Raw genomic sequence first — 22,198 nt, forward strand, 5'->3', positions numbered from 1 at the left:
AAAATTTCATATATTTATTCATGTTACACATATTTTACCATGGTACAATTATTCTTGTAATGGAGTCTGGACACAATATTTACAAGCATCTATCCAGAAAGCCAGAATTCTTTTCACACACTTGATTACATATCATGATGATTACAAAGATAAGTTCTCCCCCCAATGCCATTTCTTACAGCCAATTCAACAATGAAATCCTCTTACAGAGAAATGTCTTTGAAAGAAAGAGAACGAATCAAAAGTTCCCATCATGCAACACAAGCTATGGCAAAAAAGGGCAACAGCAAAGAGTAAAGCTTCAAAATAGCTCAAGAATACCACAAAATGTAAACATGGACAAAAAAGGGCAAGAAAACAAATTAGGCCCATTACAAGAGAGAGAAAACGAAGCAGCGGACTAGAATAATTTTAAAACCAAGACATTAAAACATTTACAAACTATGATTGACAGGAAAGGCAGAGGCAGTACTGATGAAATTTACTATTATCACATAAAATTCTGGTGCTAACCACGCAACTACTATACATTTGATACATTGATTCTCAACCTGGGTGCTACAAGGATCAAGCATTCTTCAAATTGAAAAGGATATGCTTTTGAAATTTATTTTATTGTAAGAAAACTCTGATACTTGAAAAGATTTATTATGTTGCTCCTCAATTTCTTTGAACACATTTAGTAACCATGTTTTCACATGTGTAAGCTAGAACGTTTTTTTTTTACAGTAAAAGTCAGGAAAAAAGGGGGGGATACTTAGAATTTGCTCAATGAAACAGAACTAACAAGAAATATGACCATAAATGGTATAAAATTATAATATTGGAGGTCAAAACCAAGTACGTGTTGTAATTTTATCCCATTTTTTAATAACCATGGCAATGTACCAAATTTCTAAGACCTGCCAAAATAATAGTACCAGACAGAACTAAGGGGTTGAAGTGGTACATAGCATTCCAGTCCCCATCATTAGTAGGATTGACTGGTCAACGAAACATGGGTTGAGTAAAAGTATGGGTAACACATTAAAATTTAACTTAGAAGTGGTATGTCGTGCTGAAGAGAGTGAAAATTGGACAGCGAACATAAAATTTGATGTCTATGAAAAAATGTGTGTAGTTAGATTCCAATGAATTGAAGTGTGACTCAGAACTGAGTCTTCAAGGAAAGACGACAAAATATTCATAACCAGAAACCAATCTACTGGAGCATGGAGGCACGTAACACTGTAGTCAATTGTTGGTTTTAGATTATTAGAATATGGAGAGATTAATTAGTTGCATTAGAATGAAATTATTTTGTTTGAATTCTTGTTTTAAGTGCTCTTTATGCACAGATAGGCTAATCAATCCCATTTCTTTAAAACTCTTATATCCAGTCCTGATTGCTCTATTGAGCATAAAGTGGGCATTAAAACAAACAACAAACGTGAAGTATGCATGGGCAGATGGATTTTCAATGTCTGTGGAAATGATACACGAAGGCAGAAAACAGGAAGGAGATTCCTCAGGTGAATTCAAGGAAACTTGTGGGCATGGCTTGACATGACCTTGTAATTCAGCCTACACCTGCAGACAGCAAAGACTCAAGCAAGAGTGAAAGGACAGTGGTAAATCAAAGGATGAACAGTAAATGAAGACCTTGGTCATAATGATAGTTCTTACAATGTATGTACTGTTACCTATGCAAAACTTGTTTCAAAATTAAATATGATTCATTTATCTTGAATATAAGCTGCAACTCATTTTGCCCCTCCAATTTTGGTGATATTGATTAAAATATATATAAAAAACAGCAGCCCTGACAAGTGTGTAATTATGCGTGGTGTCAGCAGTAACTGATTCAGCAGACTATGTAATCCAAAATCAAGTTTTATTTTCTTTCAACTTCATGGGAGTTGAACAAGAAATCTGTGAAAGTGTGTAAAATAATCAATGTGCTGTATATAAATATATAGTGAATAGTAAACTATTTTAATGTTTTTAAGCAAATCTGATAAATTGCAATGGAATTCTGATGTTTCAACAATTATAACTATTCTGAACAAATCTAAACTGTTGTTTGTTTCTATTCAGTGGTTGCTGATTCATTTTTAATTATAATCGGACTTTTAAACACTGTACCTGTTTTAATACCAATGTTTCAGATACTTCACAAGTGTGTTCTTGTACCATTATGTTTAGGTTTTCCCAGAGGTGGATTAAAGTGGTCTATGAAGGCTTTTCTGTTCTGAACATGAATAAATAATGTATAAATATATAACAGTTTTTCTATTACTGCAGAAATGATACACTTATTATGTAATCTACTGCCTGCATTACGAAATTTTGACTGTTAATGTTAAGGAAGTGCTAAATTTTGGACAAGAGGATTTGAAATTGTAGCTCTTCATTATTATCATTGTTATAAGGGATTGTCTGTTAGTTTTTTTTAAAAAAATGGTGCTCATTATTGTGCTTATTTATCAAATTATAATGCCTTTTGTATGGCTATTTGGGTAGATCTTAGTACTTAGAAATCTGGGCTGTACTCACAAACAACAACTGGTTTGCATTTTCAAAACTGTTTGGACACAATGGAGCCTTGACTACCATTAAATCCATGAGGCATAGATACTGATATGAAAATTTAATTGACAATGATATAAAATTTACTGATACTGATAATCAATATTCTACTGATCCAATATAAAACTGCAAATGTTCCATGAAGAATGTGAAAGGTACATTGATTTCTTAAATTAATAACTACAATATGTTTTGCCTCAGAAAAAAGTGCAATTTGACATTATACTTTCAAATTTATGAAAATAATAAAATTGTGGAATTTTTCTCAAAATTACAGGCTGAGTTGGTATATTATCAGTAATTTTACTGATAAACGATATACTGATACTATGCTAATTAGGACTTGTTCCTAACAGATGTTCTGACGACAGCTTAATTCTCCGACACATCAGAATTAAAACAGGTATAGTGATAAAAAAATCAATTATCATTAAAACATTGAATTGCTATTATTTTCAAGTGTAAGTATTGTCCTTTGTCTTAAAATTACTAAGATATGCAATATATTAACTAAAACTTGAAAAAATATGTACTATCAACAATATACATTTCTAATTAATAAATTCTGTTTTCTCATTTATGTGAGAATAAAGAACAGAAGAGAAAGTAAAAAGTATTAAAGTATTATACTGACAGTCAACAAAGCCTCGTTACCTAGAAAACCTCATTAGGGATGCTATAAATTTCTATTGGAAAAGTTGAGAATCGTTGAATTCAATGTTTGAAGAGGTGGTCCTCACTTAAACTACACAATAACCCAACAATGTTCCTACACTGACATTCAAGAAGCAAGAATTCCTATCACAAAACAACTTCGCAATTCTATACAGATATGATTCAGGAGCTTCTAAGAAATCTAAAATTTAACGTTGACACTAAAAAGCACTAACAATCTTACATACCTGCAGGCACCTTACATACAAAGAAACAAACAACAGAGTTCAAGAAAACAACCACTAAACAAAGTGTGTTGTTTTGAGCAATCAAATATGAGCCTAGGCAAATCTGCAAGTCTTAACTACATTCGTAAGTCCACGTCAAAAAAAGATGTGTTACTCTCCATACATCTATATATAGGCCACAAGTCTCAGTAAAATGTCTGCTTAGGTTCTCCTATTCAAGAAATGAATTCAAAACAAACCACCACATTCCCTTTGGAGGGAAAATATTTCAACTAATGAAAAGCAGACAAGGAATATATTTGAAGTTGGCATACTACAAGTTATGTCATGTAATATTATGCATATGCATAAAGCAGTATTAATTTTCAAAAGCTTTGAAAGAAAGTGATCGTATCACCCTAGTTAACACATAGTAAAACTAACTTCAAGTGAAATGAACTGAGAATTTTACGTAGACTTATCACATTGGTGCAACTTAGCTGTTATATGTTGCTGTGAAAATCTCATTCCAATGGCCCCTCCTCCCCACAGAAAATGTACGTAACTTGTAACAATAATCATTCAAGTTTCTTACCTTTTTCTTTGCACATGTTAATTCCTAAATATACATAAAATACATCCTTCATTTTTTACAATACATAAATACACGAGCATTTAATTTTTCTTTTAAAATATGTATTTCAGGTTCATATTGTATTATCTGAAATACACAACTCGTGAAAGCAGATGATTTTCTTTTCAAATTCACTAGTATAACTACTATAAAAGTTGTGAAACCCATTAACTACTGCATATTGAAACAGTATAATTTGTAGCATGTAAAAGGAACATTTATACATGAACTCTCTGTATAGGTTGACAAAATACTACTTCTATATTGCACCTTTTAAAAAAATAAAGAGTTTTGTAAAGAAGACAGCATAGTATGGAAAAATAAAGAAAAAGCATCTACTTTTGAATGGGTACTTTGATAAGGCATTATGTTATCACAGGGATATGTCTTGGTTAACTGTGCGATAAGAATAACCTACAAGATTTACATTCTCTGATTTCTAACAGACATTTTTTTTCATTTTTGTCTAACAGAAATGTTGTCTCATTTATTTAAAATAAAAGCACAATGCGCACAGATTAACAAAAATTAACAATATTACAAGAGCCTGACACTGAACAATTGTCAATCTTCTAACGATATCACGAACTTATAAAATCAACTGAAACATCTTTTAGGATTTTGATACCAGTATAATCATTCACTTTAACTTGAATACGTCATCGTTGCTAGAAATGGTTACATATTGTAACGTCATGATGTTTAGACTCCAAAACTTGGAGTATGAAATGCATATTCTAACTTTAGTTTTCTTTCACAAATTTGCGTAGAAACCTTGTCTTTAGATTCTTAGTGTTACTGGTTATTTGTACTGTAACTACTATTGTAATTCTGGATATTCGTCATCGTTTCTTGTTGTAGACATGGCACACTTTGAGGCAAGTTCTCCGTAATGCTTCCCGTGAAGGAAGCAAACTAAAACCACTGTCATGTTGTCACACCCCAGCCCCCCCATCTGGCAGTCAGGAGCGAGACATCGGGTCATTAAATCCTCACAAATATCTTCTGGTTCCATGCCAGTGGAAATGCGTACTCGTACAAAATCAACCGCTTCCTGCAACAAGACAATATATTCTGTGAGCCTTCATTCCTTGAATGCATGCAATCTATGCATCAACAGACTGTTACCCTGCCCCGAGTCACGGCAACAGCGTTTTATTTTCTTATTGAAATATTTATTAATATGTTAATTAATTGGGTAATCAAGTGTATAAACATATATATGTGATAAGTGTATCTCAATTTATTATGCATTTTAAGTTCGTATATATTCCATGTATAAAAACCATGTAGCTCTCTGTTCTTTCGTGTTTCGAAAGTTCAAAAGAAAGGTGGGTAGTTTAGGTGTTAAAGATTAAAAAATTTGAAAGAAGGGCGGTTGGCAACAGATGCCAACCAAACATATATAAACTCCCAGATGAGAGTGGGGGAGGTCGGCTGTTGGAACTGAGACTTGGAAGGGAGAGGCTGTTTTTGCTTCGGTCTCCCGAAACGGATGCTGTAAGAGATTGGATTGCTGGGCAAGCTAGTGCCTTGGTGTCCAGTTTACAGGAAAAAAGTAGTTTGTACTGGATGTTATTTTGAAGTAATTACGGTGCGCCTGGCAGCCTAGTGCCTTGTCACCGTGGAGTATTGAGAAATGTACACGTCGGGTGACCTCGCGCCTGTTAAGACGTTTTCTTGGAGTAACGCGAGTCTACCTTGTGACAAGCGTACTCCCAATGTAATTCATGAAATGTAAGATATCCAGTTACAAACAATAGAGATTTCAAACTTCAAAATTAGAGTTTTGGCCCGATAATTAGAGAAATGAACATTCGGATACGACTTCAAATTTTACGTTAATTAAACTATAGAAAATATCCAATTTCCGTTTTTAATTTCACAGATGCTGGACAAGGTAATTTATCCCCCCTATAGCAATAAGGTTTCGCAAAGATTATCCGTTGTCTCTTGTTGTTAATTATATAATGATGTTGACCTGTAGCAACCCACGTGCATTATCGTACAAAGAAAGATACCCCTAGACAAATCTAAGCCGAGTACGTAGTGCACCGAACCTTGAGTACGGAGGTAAAGTGTGGGGGGCCAGGCGAGTAACAAGACCTGTGTCCATAGGAAGTCAACACTTTCCTTCAAAGCTGGAACTAATTGTTTCAAAACTACATACTGTGGCTATGATCCTCTTCCATTTGTATCCTGCCTTGGAAAACAACCTGCAGATATGACATTATGGCTGTAGGTATTTGCAACAGTGGCAATTCAATATCATTCCAGGTTCCGTATAGCGCATGCAAAACTTCCTCACAGAGTGGGAAAGGCACGCTCTTCTCACAAAGCTAAAAACGGTTAAATCTTATCATCTCCCAACATGAATTATAAAATGCTTCTAAGGAAATTAAAATCGGGTTGGATGTGCCAAACATTTAAAACTACACTACAGAGGGTATAGCCTTTGCAGCAAATGACGATGTGTGAGACGGCTGTGCCCGATTTGAAGCCAAGTTAAGATGACTTCTTCTCAGCAGGAGGGACAAACAAGGAACAGCATGCACCAATGGTGGGCTTAATAGGGTGAAGATTGTTCCCCACAACCTCATCCCACTCCTCCTGCCATGTGTCAAGAAAGGAGCAACGAAGAACATTCTGCAGGTTCCTAGCTGGCAGGTGGAAGAGAACATCGCCGTCTGCATCAGCAGACTTGGTGGCAGCATCGGATGCTTTGTTCGCCTGGATGGCCTTGTGACTGGGGACCCAGCAGAAGCGAACTTCAGCACTGGCAGATAAGGACACGAGCAGTCGAAGGATGCGCAGCACTCTAAGTCAGCGACTCCACGCTCTGCAGCACACAGGTAGAATCAGTGCAAACAAGGAATTTCTTCAGAGCATGAACGTTGTCAGCAAAGTCCAGTGCCTTTGGGATTGCATATAGTTCTGACATGTAGATGGAAGAGGCAGAAAGTAAAGAGTAATTGGAACTTTTGGAGTCCATAACAAAAGCACAACCAACTGATTCAACTGACTTGGACCAATCCATATAACAGACATTAAAGTTGGGGTACTGAAATCAAGCTTAAAAACCTCAGCTAGTATTTGACCATTGGTGTTGGTTGCTTTGGGAGGACAGTTAGAGATATGTCCCTAACTTCGTTTCAATCAAAGATGCACGAAATTTCCAAGTGGGAAGAAGCGGAATGAGTGGAGAAATGGCAAGTACTGAAAGGAATTCATCTGTACAAACACCAAAATGGTCTTGTGGCATGAGGGTGTAACTGGTACATAGTCAGTTTTCTCTCGTCTGAGGTGGTGTGATATGATGGGTGGGAAGACATCGAGCAGTAGTAGTTAAGAAGTCAATGTCTACGTAGAGACAGCGACGGCTCCGATGTCTCCACATACAACCTGACAACTGAACTGGTACGAAATGCACCAGAACAGAAACAAATATCAGCATGATGAATACTGTTGAGGATACGAAGCCAAGAAGCATGGGCAGATGGAATAGACATCCATAATCAAGCTTAGACCTGATAAGTGAACAGTACAGACATAACAGTACCATTCTATCAGCACCCAAAGACATATGACTTAAAACACGTAGAAGGCTGGGAACCCTGAGACCAGAGAACTTAAGTTGCAATGGAAGTGAGATTTCCAAGTTAATTTCTTATCGAAAATGAAGCCAAGAAATCGAACCTCGTTCACCAAACGCAGGGGTCTCCCCACATACAGATCAGGGTCAAAGTGGCAGGCAGATTGATGACAATAGTGAACACACGGATTTCTTGGATGAGAAGCTGAAACCAGTTTTGGAGGACCACTCAACCGAACAGTTTATGGTCAATTGGATCTGATGGAAGAATGTTTGCTGTTTGTTTGGCACCAAGATCTTCACTTTGTTAATGGTTTTTGAGAAGCTTCCTGAATGCTAAGTCAACCCTGTTCTACCTCTCAAACTGACATGGCTTTTAATGGCTTTATGGGAATTGTGTGATTGGCATGTGCAAAATAATTGTAAAAATTTGTTGGTTTCAATTTGTCAGTATCAATTATGTTTATCTGTGATGCATGGAATTTGAACAAAAAAATATTGGAGCTTTGAATACAATTAAGCTACTGAAAACTAAAGTCACACTTTCAAAAGTTTAAGAATGTTCTTGTAATGAAAATAATACAGATAAATTCAAATGTGACACTAACAGCTGATGAATGTTTGTTGTCAACCAATTGTATTTGAAAAACATAACTGTTTACTACTGAATTGTTAAAACAAATATTACTTGTTAAAAATTGTAACTGACATTGCACTTCACTCTGTTCTTGAGAAAGATGTCAATGAATTGTGTCCAAAACACTGTGTAATTAAAAAGATGTCACTACAAGTATAGTTTTGTTTATTATTATTATTATTTCTATGAGCCATATTACTTAACATTTGTATAAAACAACAGTATTGGCCAAATTATTGGACTCACTGTAAAAAAGAAGCACATTTCCTCATTTTCCGAGTGTTCTAACTAAATATATGTAACGATTGTAATAACTTTTTATGGGATTAAACTGTTTGTCTGCTTCGATATAATCTTGTTTCCCCCAATCCTTTCTTTCACCGTGTCCCAAGAATAGGTGGCAACATACAGTCCGGCCAAGGAAGACGAAACTACCTGGAAAAGACGATTCCAAACGCAAGAGGGGAAGCAGGGATAAGCACTCGCCGAACTACCCTGTGGCATTTCGCTTGTGTGGGTTTGCTTGTGTTTATTACCGCTTTCTGTGTTGTGTTTGCGATTTGTGATGGCTCTTACAATTGGCAACAAACAGTTTCGAAGTGGAGTGAGGAAAATTGGGACGTTTTGGCCCCTGTTGCACATTCTACAAAACACCCTCGTTTTGCTAGAAAATGTCACGAGCCATTCAGTTACTACATTTATACTTATAATACTATGAACAACAATATTATTATTATTAAATACTATCCAGATTAATGTTGTGTACATTTGTGCTAATTATAATATTTACTAAGAAGTTCAATTAATTGAATGATCTTACAAACAAGTTTATCTACTAATGTGACGATATTAATACTTCCCTGATATGTTCTGTTTGCTGATATAGTATATGACTGACTTATCTAACCCTTATATAATTCGTAAGCATCTCTGTATGTATTTTGGCGGCGATGTTACTACGTTGAAACTTCATTGCTGTTTCTACTGCAGACGATTTTAAACGAACCCGCTTCCTGTCCAAGGCACTGTCACCCCTATTTAGCCACTGAACGCGTCCGGTTGGCGCATGCGCACTTCCGTCCATGGTCTCGGCTAAGGCAGCCAGACAGTACGTGCACTGTTTACGGTGTAATTTATGCTGTTTGTTTATATATAACGAAGGAGTAAGGGTGTTCTTTATTTGTATCTCCAGAGCAACATATTATTTCATAAACAACGCGGTTCAAAGTTTAGTGGTAAAGGAACTGTACACAAACAGTGATTAAAATGGGCTCAAAAAGAGCAAAAGGTGGTCACACAAAGTACTGACAGTGCTTGCTGTGTGTATCATAAAACATTAAATCTATCAAATTTCTCAACAAAAAGTGAGTTCATGATTGGGAAAAGAGAGACGCGGTAGTATATAAATACGGAGAAACTAGTACTCACTTTTATCCGCGAAGCTGTTCTTTCTTCTTTTTCGATTAATTTCAGTGGCCACTGCCACCATCCTCGTTGGAACTTGCTGCGCTGTTGCTTGGCGCACGCGGATAAAACAGTTTCGCGGATAAAAGTGAGTACTAGTTTCTCCATATTTATTTAAAAAGTGAGTTTATCTGAATTTCATTTTTTCAACTAATGAGTCCAATAATTTGGTCAATACTGTATAAACGTCATGGTGCAACTGCTCTTTCAGGGGCTCAACTTGACAAATGGCTTGTCATTGGATAGTGTGTTATTAGTGCATCGAGTCCTGTCATCACTGTTGTTTTACTATCTAGATCAGAATCAGCTGCTAGTTTTTTCACTTCAAATTGTCATGACAACTACCGGATCAGAAGCAAAATTTTGGGGTTCTCACAGAGGAATGAACCCGAGACTGTCTGTCTCAAAAGCCAGAGTGATAATCATTTAGCTTTACAGGAGGGTACATTTTTATTATTTACCACCAGTGAAATGCATAGAAAACAGTCAATAAAAAATGGCATCAAACACTGATTTATAGCACTGATTCTCACGTTCCTGCTGGACACATCCTGTAGGCAAGGTCAAGTATGGTCTTAATCTCAACTGTCTATAAGCATGACTTTGGAACATAAATTTACACTACTGTACTTTAACTTACCTCATTGGTCAATACATCCCAAATTCCATCACAGGCCATGAGAACAAACTCCCAATCTTCTGAGATTTCCCGCACCTCAACATCTGGAAACGCTGGTGGGAATATGAACATTACAATAATTATAAAATGCAACAATTTCGATCAATGAAGTAAAAATTGGTAAATAACATTGAAACTTTGTTCTTCCATTTATTTATTCTGCATTTTACTTACTGCATCACTAAGAAACACACTAGCAATATTTCATTTTATTTTTTAGTGGATTTCAATATTAATTCCTGTAAAATTTCCAAACATTGCAGTGTTTTCTGAAAATATTCTCAAAGCATCATAATCAATTCCTACATGGTTGAAACTAACAAAAAACACTACATGAGACGTATGAGGCCATTAACCATTAGAAGTAAGCAATTTATTACATTAAAAAAGGGATAAAATTACAACACATTAGTCATCCAACTCTTTGGACTGACCTCAATGTTTCATCAGGGATAAATTCAAATGGAGGTAGCTGCAACAACTGGTTGACTGCTTCAGCACCATGTTTTTACACTTTTAAACTATTTTAACATCTCCATGACACAAGCTCTGTCTGAAATGACTAAACAAGGTATGTGCTGTGATTTTATCTTGTTTTTAATATGCTGCCAACACGTGACATGAAATACATTTTTTACATTTTTTTATAATTTTATCAAAAAATTCACTATTAGTTCCTTTTTACATGCTCCTAATATACATAGCATGAATTTGACAGAATTTCAATGATAACAGCTAAGAATAGAGTATGTTGTTCCTATAATTAACAGGTGGTTTTTGTTTTTCCAATTGACAAAAGGGAAGAAGGCACTTTTCAAGGAATCTTCCTTTAAAATAACTCCTTATTTTTCTGCTTTACATTTTGGTTACTTTACATTGCTTTTTCACACTTTGAAGTTATAAATAATAATAAGGGAGAATAAAAAATATGATGAAAACATTTGTTTTTATAGTTTGACTACTGATAAAAATCTCTGCAGGTTCTGGGTTCAAGTCCTAGAAAAGGTATGAGTGTTAAATTCATTCCTTTCAATTAGTTCTCTGATCGTCATCTCAGATTTTACCAAAAAATGAATGAAAAAGTCTCGAAATGAGTACAATCATTCCAGAAAAGGTGACAATGTGATGAAAATGAGAGAAACTGTTTTAGTCATCAAAATTAACCTGAAGAAGCATTAAAAAATATGCCAAATAACCCAAAATACGAATCCATGTCCTGCTCAGAATTCAAACCTACTTTGTCATTCAAATGAAACCAACCTCTGTGGTGGAGTGGTTAGTACAGCATGCTATGATCCATTCATCCCGGGTTTGAACCCCAGCCTGGCCATTGATGGATGTTCTTTGTGAGTCACTCTTCATCAGTTTGGTGAGTCTCTCTTCATCAGTTTCATCACTTATCTTCATCGTTGTGACTAACCAAAAGCAGCAGCAAAGTGATGCCAAATAACAAAAATCAAATCATTCAAAATGACCATGTAGGCATACACTTATCTGTCAATTATTAGCTATGCTCCTATCTGACACTTGCATATCAAACCGGAATTGGAGATCTGCGTGACTGGCCGTCACAATACCTAATGAGCAAATGCAATATACAGGGTTAGCCTAAAAGAAATAGACAGTTTAAATGATCTATAAATTGAAATTTGTTCGTTACATCAGAAAGCATTTAGTACTGTTGTACGGAGAAAGTCTTCAAGTTTACGACCTCCGCTTTTCGTTTGTCTTCATCACGTCAGCATCCCGTGAGCACCCTTGATGTAAGTCTAGCAGTATAGCTGCTAGCCAGGTGGAGAAGGCTTTCTGCGTGATTGAATTTGCAAAAACAAATTCTGTTACTATCGTGCAGCATCATTTTAGAACACGGTATGGTAAACAACCACCCACAAGGCAGTCAATCTATGATTGGAGCAAGATATTTAAGGAAACTGGTGGTCTGTGCAAAGGGTCACACATAGAACACTTGTAACTTACCAATGTAAACTTCAGGATGTACTCTTCAAACCATGTGCTTCAGCCCTATTATTAAAACTCTTCTTTCTGTAAAACTTTGAAAGTGTCTATTTCTTTTAGGCTGACCCTATATATCAAGCTTGTAGAAATAAAAGTAATAAATACAACAGTCGCACAACTTACCTGTTACGATCTGCTCCTCTGCTCGTTTCTTCTCATTCTTCTTGAAGACGAAGTCCCCGAGAGCCCTGGACAAGGCTAAATTGCCATTCACTCGATTGAACTCAACCCATCCTCCAGCTGCATGTATACGCTTGCTCTCACCTTCATTGCTAGGCTTATGGTCATAGGAAAGCAGCTCCACCCTTCCACCAACACTAGCAATAGCTCTCGAATCACCCACGTTCCCCTAATAAAAGAAAGATTAAGTCATGTAGCATACTATTATTATGTAGAGTTCAGCAGAAATACCTAAAGACTTTCAAAAAATATACACACGTCACATGTTACCGAGAATTTGATGCTGTACAAACATGGAGGCTTATCTTGGGGGGGGATCATCTTAAAACTAAAAAAATCTTCTTACACAGTACACTCAGCACCTGGTTCGTATCCCAAGTACAAGTCTCAATCAAAACTCAGGAGTATATCATGGTGTATCACAATTAAGGCCAGTACTTATATGTAACCAAAACACGTAAAATATGCACATAAATATGTAGAATAAATCACTAAAATATGTAGTTTTCAATTCATTCCTGTGCTAATTTATGTTCAAGTGGATTTCTTAGAAATTCCATCAGGCAGGGATTGTTTGCTAAATATGGACAAGTGACGAACAAAGTAACATCATGGAGCCTTCATTTATGCAATGTGATTGTGAAGAGAACATAAGTCTAACAATTTCATTTCTTTTTACTTACGCAAATCTTTGATGTACATTAAATAATACTTGTACAAATTGAGACTAAACCAATAAATGATTATGTAGATTTTATTAAATTTATTTTCTATTAGAATTATCTTACTTCTTGAATTTAATATGTATGCATGCAATACGAGTACTGAGACATACGTATGAGGGACGATTGATAAGTATTCAAAATGTGGTGGTGACAGTATTATAACATTGTTGCTGATGAAGTCTCAGTATCACTGGCAGTGCAGAACAAAGTCATGCTGGAAGCATTTCTTGGTGGGACTACATCTTCAATAAATGCAACATACAGGGGTCACCAGGGTGGAAAAAAAAAATCATGATTTTTATTTTAAAAAATCATGTTTGTTAATTGTTTTCTTTAGATCAGATTTTTTTTATTTAAGGCCGAATCACATGGAACTGGATATCCAGTTAGTTGACGCTGAACTGGCTACCTGATTGGAAGTGATGGCTGCCTGGCTGGCTGCTTGTTTTGAGAAACAGGCTATGTTCTATTTGCTACTGGCTTTCCTCGACTGGATTTTGTGGAACAGCCAATCAGAGCAAAGTTTGGCCATGTGAAGAAAATCTGTGAGTTTGCATAGGAGAGTTTTTGTCTGTGGTTTCCGAGTGTTGGCTGTTTTGTTAGTTTCTCGATAAAAAAAAAAGGTAAAGAGATGACGTGCACTGCATTCGTGTTCAGTTCATTAACTCTTTCGCTGCAGTCGTCGCATTTATGCACAGAACGCCAGGTGCCTTGCTCCGCGGAAGTCGCATTATTGCGACATCATACTTCCACTCGCTGCGGGTGTCGCATTTCCGCAGTACGTCGCTATTAATAGCCTTCTGACATCTGTTGATAGTATTTGGAACTATTTGAACTTGTAGTTTTGTTTTTATCCGTATGATGTCGCTAATTACGCCTCCGTTTAGAATTCTTTGACATACGAGCGTTGAGTGCTCTGACATGTCAGTTTCAAATGCATGTTCGAATGTAAACAACATGGCTTCGGCAAGTCGTCAACACTTGTCTGATAATGATGTTACTCAACTGTTATTTGCCGACTCAGAATCAGAAGGTGAATTAAGTTGTGACTATAATAGCGACAGTTTTTATGAGACTTCAAGTGGTGACAGTGATTGTGTAGTGTCTGATGAAGAATTTGTACCGCCGTCCGTAACATCATGGAGCAGAAGTTGTTGTTTTTTTCAAAATTTCAAATTTTTTCAAAATATCATACCACCAGGGACTACATACAGAAAGGTTTGCCAGTGCAAGGAATGACTTTTGTAAGTTCTCTATAACATATTTTGCAATGTAATTGTGTAAAATTGTTGTTTCTAAAAAAATGTTTTTTTTTCAAAATTTCAAAATTGTTCAAAATATCATACCACCAGGGACTACAGAAGGGTTTTCAAGTGCAAGGAATGACTTTTGTAAGTTCTCTCTCATATATAATGCAATATAATTGTGAAAACTATTTGTTTATAAAAAAAAATATATTTTCAAATTTAATTACGCAGCCAAGGGATATTGTGTGCCAGAGAATTCCGCAGTGAAAGAGTTAATATTTAGGTATTTATGCAGTGATGAGATTTGTACGTGACAAATATGATTAGCCGAAAATGAAAATCCTTATTATTACAAGTGTATTTAATGTTTGATTTTTGTTTGTGAATGAATCCTGCGAATCTCATGTATGAATACGTATACCAGAGTTCATTAAAAAGCTTGTTCAATACGCATTGATTACCATTCTTTTCGAGCAAATTTCTAACCCATACTTTCCTTTTTTAATTTTTAATAAAAGCACAAAGCAGTAATTCTACAATATTCTTCAAATTGCTCTTTCATCTTTACAGATTGTCTGCTCTGCGCAATGTCTTATGGGAACAAAAGTCTATCGACAAGTACGGTAACGAGTATCGTGTGAGGCGAAAACAAGCAAATGGGTAGCCACTCCAGCACCAACTAGGCCATTCCTACTGGATATCCAGTTCCATGTGATAAATCGATTTTTTATTTTTAAAAAAATGCTTAAAATTGATTGAATGGTTTTTGGCACCATACTTTTTTTATATAGAAAAGAGTTTTCTGTTAAACGGCCCTGTAAAATATTTGAACAGTTTGATTAAAGCAAATAAAAAATTACATGTAAATGTACATTTTTCTGTTTCTGATACTATATATTTATGAACCTACTATGGTAATATTTGTTGAGTGTGTTAATGAAACTATAATAATTTCAGTAACTTTACTTCCAGTGAAAATAAAACATTCTGGATGTATTCTATAATTGTAACAAATATTTTTATAGTCTTTGTAGCTGAATTTTGGCAATTTTTAATAATAGTTTGCAAAATATCAGCTGCCATGTTTATTTACAGTTCAATGAGAATGACACTATTTACGGTTTAACATGATTAGTATTTTGTATATTATTTTACACAAAGTGTTTGCCATTCTTGCTTATAAAAATGATTGAATTTTAAATCAATAGAAATTTAAGTGTCTTTAGTTTACATATTAAATTTATTTCGTATGGGCTTTACCCCATCAGTACATATATTTTGTTTCCTTTCTAAGAGCACAATAAACACCATTAAATGATTATTGTACTTTCACAAAAAGTGATTCTGATACATTATTTCTTTAAATTATTAAAACAAAAAATTTAAAAAAAATCCATGGGTCACTGATGTTAACGTGGTCGAATGACCTGTAAAGATGTACTCTGCAGGGGATACATAACTGAGGTAACCACTCCAGAAAGATAGCAAAAAATCACAAAAATGTTACAGATGAGAGGTGCCAAGGAATACAATAAGCTCCTGTTTAGCCTATTCCGTGCGAGCAGTCATGGCTTTGATTCCAGGTGGGAGCACCCAAAATTTCAGTGTTGACCAAGCATCGTGACAACACCTGAGGAGTTACCTAAATGGAATAAGTAACAGGCTCTGGTTTCGAAAGCAAGAAAATAGTAGCATTGGAACTCCATGCACTGGTCATGCATCAGCCAATGAAAAGCTGCTTGGAAGGCCTTCCCATCATTGGGCAGTTATGGAATGAAGTTAGTTTTAGCAGAGATAGTGGTTATCTCTTCTAGAAGAGTGTATAATATCCCACAAGAATATGGATATGAAGAAGTTGGTGCACAATCGGTGTCACAAATGTTCACATTGAACCAACAACATTAGATGGACAACAGTGTTTGCAACACTTCAAGTGCGATTAACACGATTTTCTGAACTGCTTCATAACAAGTTTTGAGATGTGTGTGGAATAATTCTGATCAACTAACTTGAAAAATAATGAAGAAAAACTAACTTCGAGCACTGAAAACCTATTGTAATGACCACATTTTGCCAAGACAAAAGTGCTTTTAATTCAACACTTACTATGGAAAAACAGGGAAGAAGTAGTACAGAGACAGTTTGATAGTTTGAATGAGGAAATCAGGAAATCAGAAGAGCAGGAATGAAATTCAGTGCAGAAAAGAGGGAGGTGGTAATAACAACTAGAAACAGAGCCAGAAATGAACCAAGAATAGTAGAAGGGATAGAATAAGGAATGAGGAGATCCGACAGTGGGGTGGTGAAGCTTCAGGACAGGATAGATCGGGTACAGATGAGATGGTTCGAACACATGAAGAGGATGGATGCAGAAATTCTACCAGTAAGAGCTTACCATGCACAAGGAGTGGGAATAAGGTCAAGGGGGGAGACCAAGATGTTGGTGGAAAGAGCAGATAGCGGAGAGTGTTAGAAGAGGACAAGATTGGAATACCATGAAGAGAGAGGAGTGGTGAAAGACCAGGAAAAAATGGAGGCTTGACTTCTATGCTGACAAACTGTGGTGATGGTCACAATTCATGAGTTGCATTTTGAATCATTGCCTCATGAGACAGTAATTTAAATTTATTTTCAAACATGTAAATTATGGTTCAGTGGAACGAAAATCAAGCTACAGTGGAGCCATCATTATGGAAAATGGTTATTTTTAAGAGATGGGTAAATCATACTTCAAAAGTGCTCAAGAAGATCTACAGCTAAAATGAAACTACATGAAAAATAAATACACCGAACCTTCATACATGTTGTTTACATTTTCATTTTGGATACTTAACAATCACCACTCATAAGTAATCAATTATCTCTCCGTTTCACCACAGAAAAAAATAAGTCATGCATAGATACTCCAAGTTGCAGGTTTCCTCAGATAAATTATATTACGGAGCACACAAATTAAGCAGTATGCTTATCATTGGCCAATAATTGTATATTACTTTATTGGATAATTATTTTCCTGTAGTTTACGGTTATTACCACAGAAAAAAATAAGTCATGCATAGATACTCCTAGTTGCAGGTTTCCTCAGATAAATTATATTACGGAGCACACAAATTAAGCAGTATGCTTATCATTGGCCAATAATTGTATATTACTTTATTGGATAATTATTTTCCTGTAGTTTACGGTTATTACAAGCATAAGAAAACAGTTTTTCGTTGTGACGTTTCAGGAGAACACACGCTCCCTTCATCAGACATTTATTTTCATTTTGACTAAAGATACAGTTACAACAATGGTTAGCAATTTTTTAAACAAAAAGAATCCATTATATAATGGATGTTGTCAATGTTACATTGTTGCAATATAGCAACTTAACAGTGAAAAGAAGCAGTCTGTTTTATTTTTATTTCAGATAATAAAATGATCATTATATAACGGATTCTTTTTGTTTAAATATTGCTAACCATTGTTGTAACTGTATCTTTAGTCAAAATGAAAATAAATGTCTGAAGAAGGGAGCGTGTGGTCTCCTGAAACGTCACAACGAAAAACTGTTTTCTTATGCTTGTAATAACCGTAAACTACAGGAAAATAATTCTACAATGCAAGCAATGCGTACATACAAGAAAAACTATTGGATAATTGTTGATAATGTTTTGCATCTGATATTTCTACTATCTGCAATTGAATCTCACACATTATAACGTATGAAAATTCATATTGGATTTGGTGCGTATTACTCACAATATTAAATATTAAAAAATATTTCTATTAAGAACAATAAAAATATCATACAAAAGCTATTTTACTTATGTATTTGTGAGTCTACTCCTTGAGTTAGCTACATTTCGGGGAAGTGACTGCCCCCTTCTTCAGGCATTCTATAAGCCTGCAATACTGGCATGCCGCGTCGTTATATCACGCAAGGAAAGGTTGGACGGGTAGAATTGGAGAAAAATTATCAGATAAAACTATATGCCTTTCACCCTGCCTTCCCTTAAAGCTTGTCATGTTCACTATAAATTCACTTAAAATGCATTAAAAACAGTAAAAGCGAGTTAAAAATCCAAAAACTGTACTCCCTTCTGTCTATGTGATAAACAGCTGATGTTCCGCAGGAAATGCAGGAAGCACAGGCTATATCCCTAAAGCATGTCTTCACCTCAGTTTTAACTACGCTATTTCTGGGTCAAATTCACGTACTTCCTGTACAGTACAATAACTCAAGGAGTAGACTCACAAATACGTAAGTAAAATAGCTTTTGTATGATACTTTTATCGTGTTCTTCATAGAAATATCTTTTTAATAAATAACGTATGTATATTTCATTTGGTTATCCTACAATGCAAATACCACAAACCAACAAACAAAAAGAACGAGTAATTCAGAAGAATAGCTACTTACACAATATAATTTATTTCCTTTCACAACTGCAATAACTGCTGTGGTTCCAGCGAGCTCATCTCGTAAAGATTCTTCCTCCTGCATGGCATGGTCCGCATCCAGAAACCCCTGCATTTGGAGGAATGTAGGTAAAGAGACATTCAATAAATAAGAATAAAAAGAAACAAGAAAAGCTATCCCCTGTCATTGCCCAATGCTATGAAGGCACATAGGTGGGGTATGGAAGTAGAGCTCCACACATTCTCAATCTCAGCTACAGATAACACTATATTCCAGTCTACTTTACCAACCAGGGTTGCTCCCACCTCCCCTGGGAATTCAAGCCAGTTCTCTTACATGACAGACACCCTACCAACTGAACCACCTCAGCTCATTCAGCAGTCATAAAATAGTACAAAAAAAATATTGATGGGACCAATTAATCAGAACTATTATTTATTATGCAGAATAGCTGATATAAGTATATTGATTTATCAGTAAGACTGCAGATTCAACATTTCTATAAAAAGGCTGTAATTTAGTGCAAATTAGGCAGAATCATTAAAGACATGCATATTTTGTTTTATTGGAAACACAAAATGTGAAATAACACACTGTAATGTTCATTTTTCAAATTTCTGAAAAGTGTGAAGTGCATTTTCCTGTCATGAAATTCACTGAAAAATGTGAAATAAACTCTTAACGGGATGGACTACGGCCGCCATCTTGAAAATTCGTCCCATTCATTTACATGGTAAATTGTTACCATAATTGCGTTGCTCTGAAATGGAACTTCGACCATCTGCTTGTAGGGCCTTGTTCTTCGTAACCGTCCCCTGTGTTCTAATACTTCGAAGCATAAATTTTATAATTATATTGAGAGCAAAATAATAAAAAACTGACAAAATGCAGCTGACATGCCTTTCCACTTAATTTTCTTATTTCACAAGAAGAATATTATAAATCCAACATAATAGTTCACTAGAGGAAACATTTATGCTGCGATTGATGTATACTTGTCACTGGGAACTTTGCGTATTTTAATGCAATTACTATAATATTCGAAGTCTGCAGCGTATTTTTTTCGCAGCATATTGTGCTGCCACCTACCATTACTCCTGGAACTTCCAGGAGGCGGAGGGATATTTGAGTTGGGCAGCTTCACGTTCGTCGACTGCTGTCAACCAACACAATCGCCAAAAAATTGAGAAGATTGTCTCTATCAGGTCAGGGAAAAGAAAGACGAGGCGAGCAATTAACTTGAAAATTTGGCGAGAATAACAAAAACAATATAGATAAATGTAAATATGTATTTATATTACTTCCTGTAATGTAGATAATTTAAAACTGCGCAGTCGTCACGCGAACAATTTTGTCCGCAAATTCATGGGACATAGAAAACCTTGCTGGTCTGAAGCCTAGAAATTGCCTGAGGGAGGGATACCGCTATGGTTTTTCCGTCCCTCGGTAGGAGCGAGCTCCAAATGTTTGTCACTTCACTTGAGAGTGGTCAAGGTCAACTTTTCGGAATGACACAACGGTATGTTTATTTACGATACAACAGATCCCAGTGATTAGGCGATACAACCAGAAACATTTCCTCTTTTTGGAAACCGTTACGTCTTTCCATTGGGAAAGGGTTTCTACAAAATGTGCGAATAATTATTGTTTTGATTGCACGATAAGCTGCATATTCTATTATTGTGTAAAAGTATTTTCTTTCACCTAGATGCTTCCCTTGAATAATTTCACAAATGATAGTTTACGTATTCTCACGACATCCGTACTTCTTATGTACGGTATCCTACAAAAAATAATTGTAGACAAAGGAGATACGAAATAGACTGACTCCAAGAAGCATAGGTGGATGCATAAAATTTTCCTGGGAGGGTCACAAAATATGCCGTAAAGATACGACAGGATGTAATATTGAGAAGATTATGGGCAGACACAAGATTCCAAGACAAATGCAAGGATGAAACAACTGTTTTTCTTTTACATCCACTTTTACATCTCACCAAATCCGAACCCGGGACCCTTGATTATACGGGAAAGGAAAGGCGCCAGCGTTAGAAGAATTTGATGAAGTAGAAGTTGTTCCACAATTACTTGTATTGACAGTGATTAAAAAAGAAATACTTTTGAGAATTTTCTTATTCAGACGAAACTCTATTTTTTCTTATTTAACGTCGCTTCTACGCCACTTTTGACTAATCGCGACAACGAGGATGAATGATAACACTGGTCGACAGTGATTTTTTTTCGAGCTGCTGAAGACGAATCTGAACTTGGTTTTTGTTCTGCACCCTCAGATTTAGAATTAATGCCAGTTATAGTATCAACCTTTAGACACCGGCCAAAATTTGAAGGAAATTGCAGAGCTTCATGTTGGCGGCCCTTGTACCCCTCTACTAATTAGCCCCGTCTACTTGGGTGCACTTTTTAACACTCGGTGCAGTGCAGGTGTATCCAGTGTCAGGGTGGTGCAAGGAAATGACGTTCAACCCAAGACTACTAGAAGTCTTGCGTTCAACCAACTAAACGGAAAGCGGTGTTCAAGTTCAAAAGATTCAACAAATGCCTGTCTGCTTCTTTAAACGGTCATTTGATTAGTTAGCACGCACCACGTCACCATACACCACACTTGCACCGGTCCGGAAGGTACTGCAGACGGTGCAGAGCAGACACGAAATATACTACTTGACTCGAAATCAACGAACTAGAGGACTCGGTGTTGCACCGTTCAACCAACTAGATGCTTCGGTGCAAAGAGAGTCAAAGCGAGTCATAAAGTGCAGCCAACTAGATGGGGCTATCATCCCAGAATCACAAATGATACCTCGTTGGAAAGCTTATGGAACTCAGATTCCAACGAAGTACATTTAGGTTCCATCACGCCCAATTTGTAGAAGAAGAAGAAGAAAATAAGAAAATTTGGGGAAAAGTTAATTTTTGGAGAACTTGAGGTAAGTTTTGCAACACTTACAGTTGCGCTACGCAAACATAAACTCAGTAAGACACACCCTATACGTTAAGTTGGCTAACTGAAGTTGTCCTGTAGGACGAATTTCAATGAAGAAGCATATGTAAAGTATACATATTGCAATATACAGGGTGAGTCAAAAGTCCGTGACCACCCCTTATAAAATGGAAGGGAGTGTAGATTGCAACAATTCAACACTTTTTCCAGT

The 22,198-nt window shown here is 35.9% G+C and overlaps 1 protein-coding gene across 1 annotated transcript in view; it reads right to left on the bottom strand.

Annotated features, from left to right (window-relative positions):
* The window catches only part of LOC145988646 (putative protein phosphatase 2C T23F11.1), a 63,932-nt gene continuing 41,734 nt past the window's right edge, over positions 1-22,198 (bottom strand). Inside the window, exons 4-7 of the mRNA XM_083123697.1 lie at positions 19,029-19,136; positions 12,595-12,820; positions 10,417-10,508; positions 1-5,137 (exon numbers count right to left, since the gene is read on the bottom strand). Of these exons, the coding sequence (XP_082979823.1) occupies positions 4,904-5,137; positions 10,417-10,508; positions 12,595-12,820; positions 19,029-19,136 (660 nt within the window). The 3' untranslated portion in view covers positions 1-4,903. The remainder of the gene's footprint in view (positions 5,138-10,416; positions 10,509-12,594; positions 12,821-19,028; positions 19,137-22,198) is intronic.

The sequence above is a fragment of the Lepisma saccharinum genome, chromosome 6 (assembly GCF_977018435.1).
Source record: "Lepisma saccharinum chromosome 6, izLepSacc3.1, whole genome shotgun sequence".
Lineage (NCBI taxonomy): Eukaryota > Metazoa > Arthropoda > Insecta > Zygentoma > Lepismatidae > Lepisma > Lepisma saccharinum.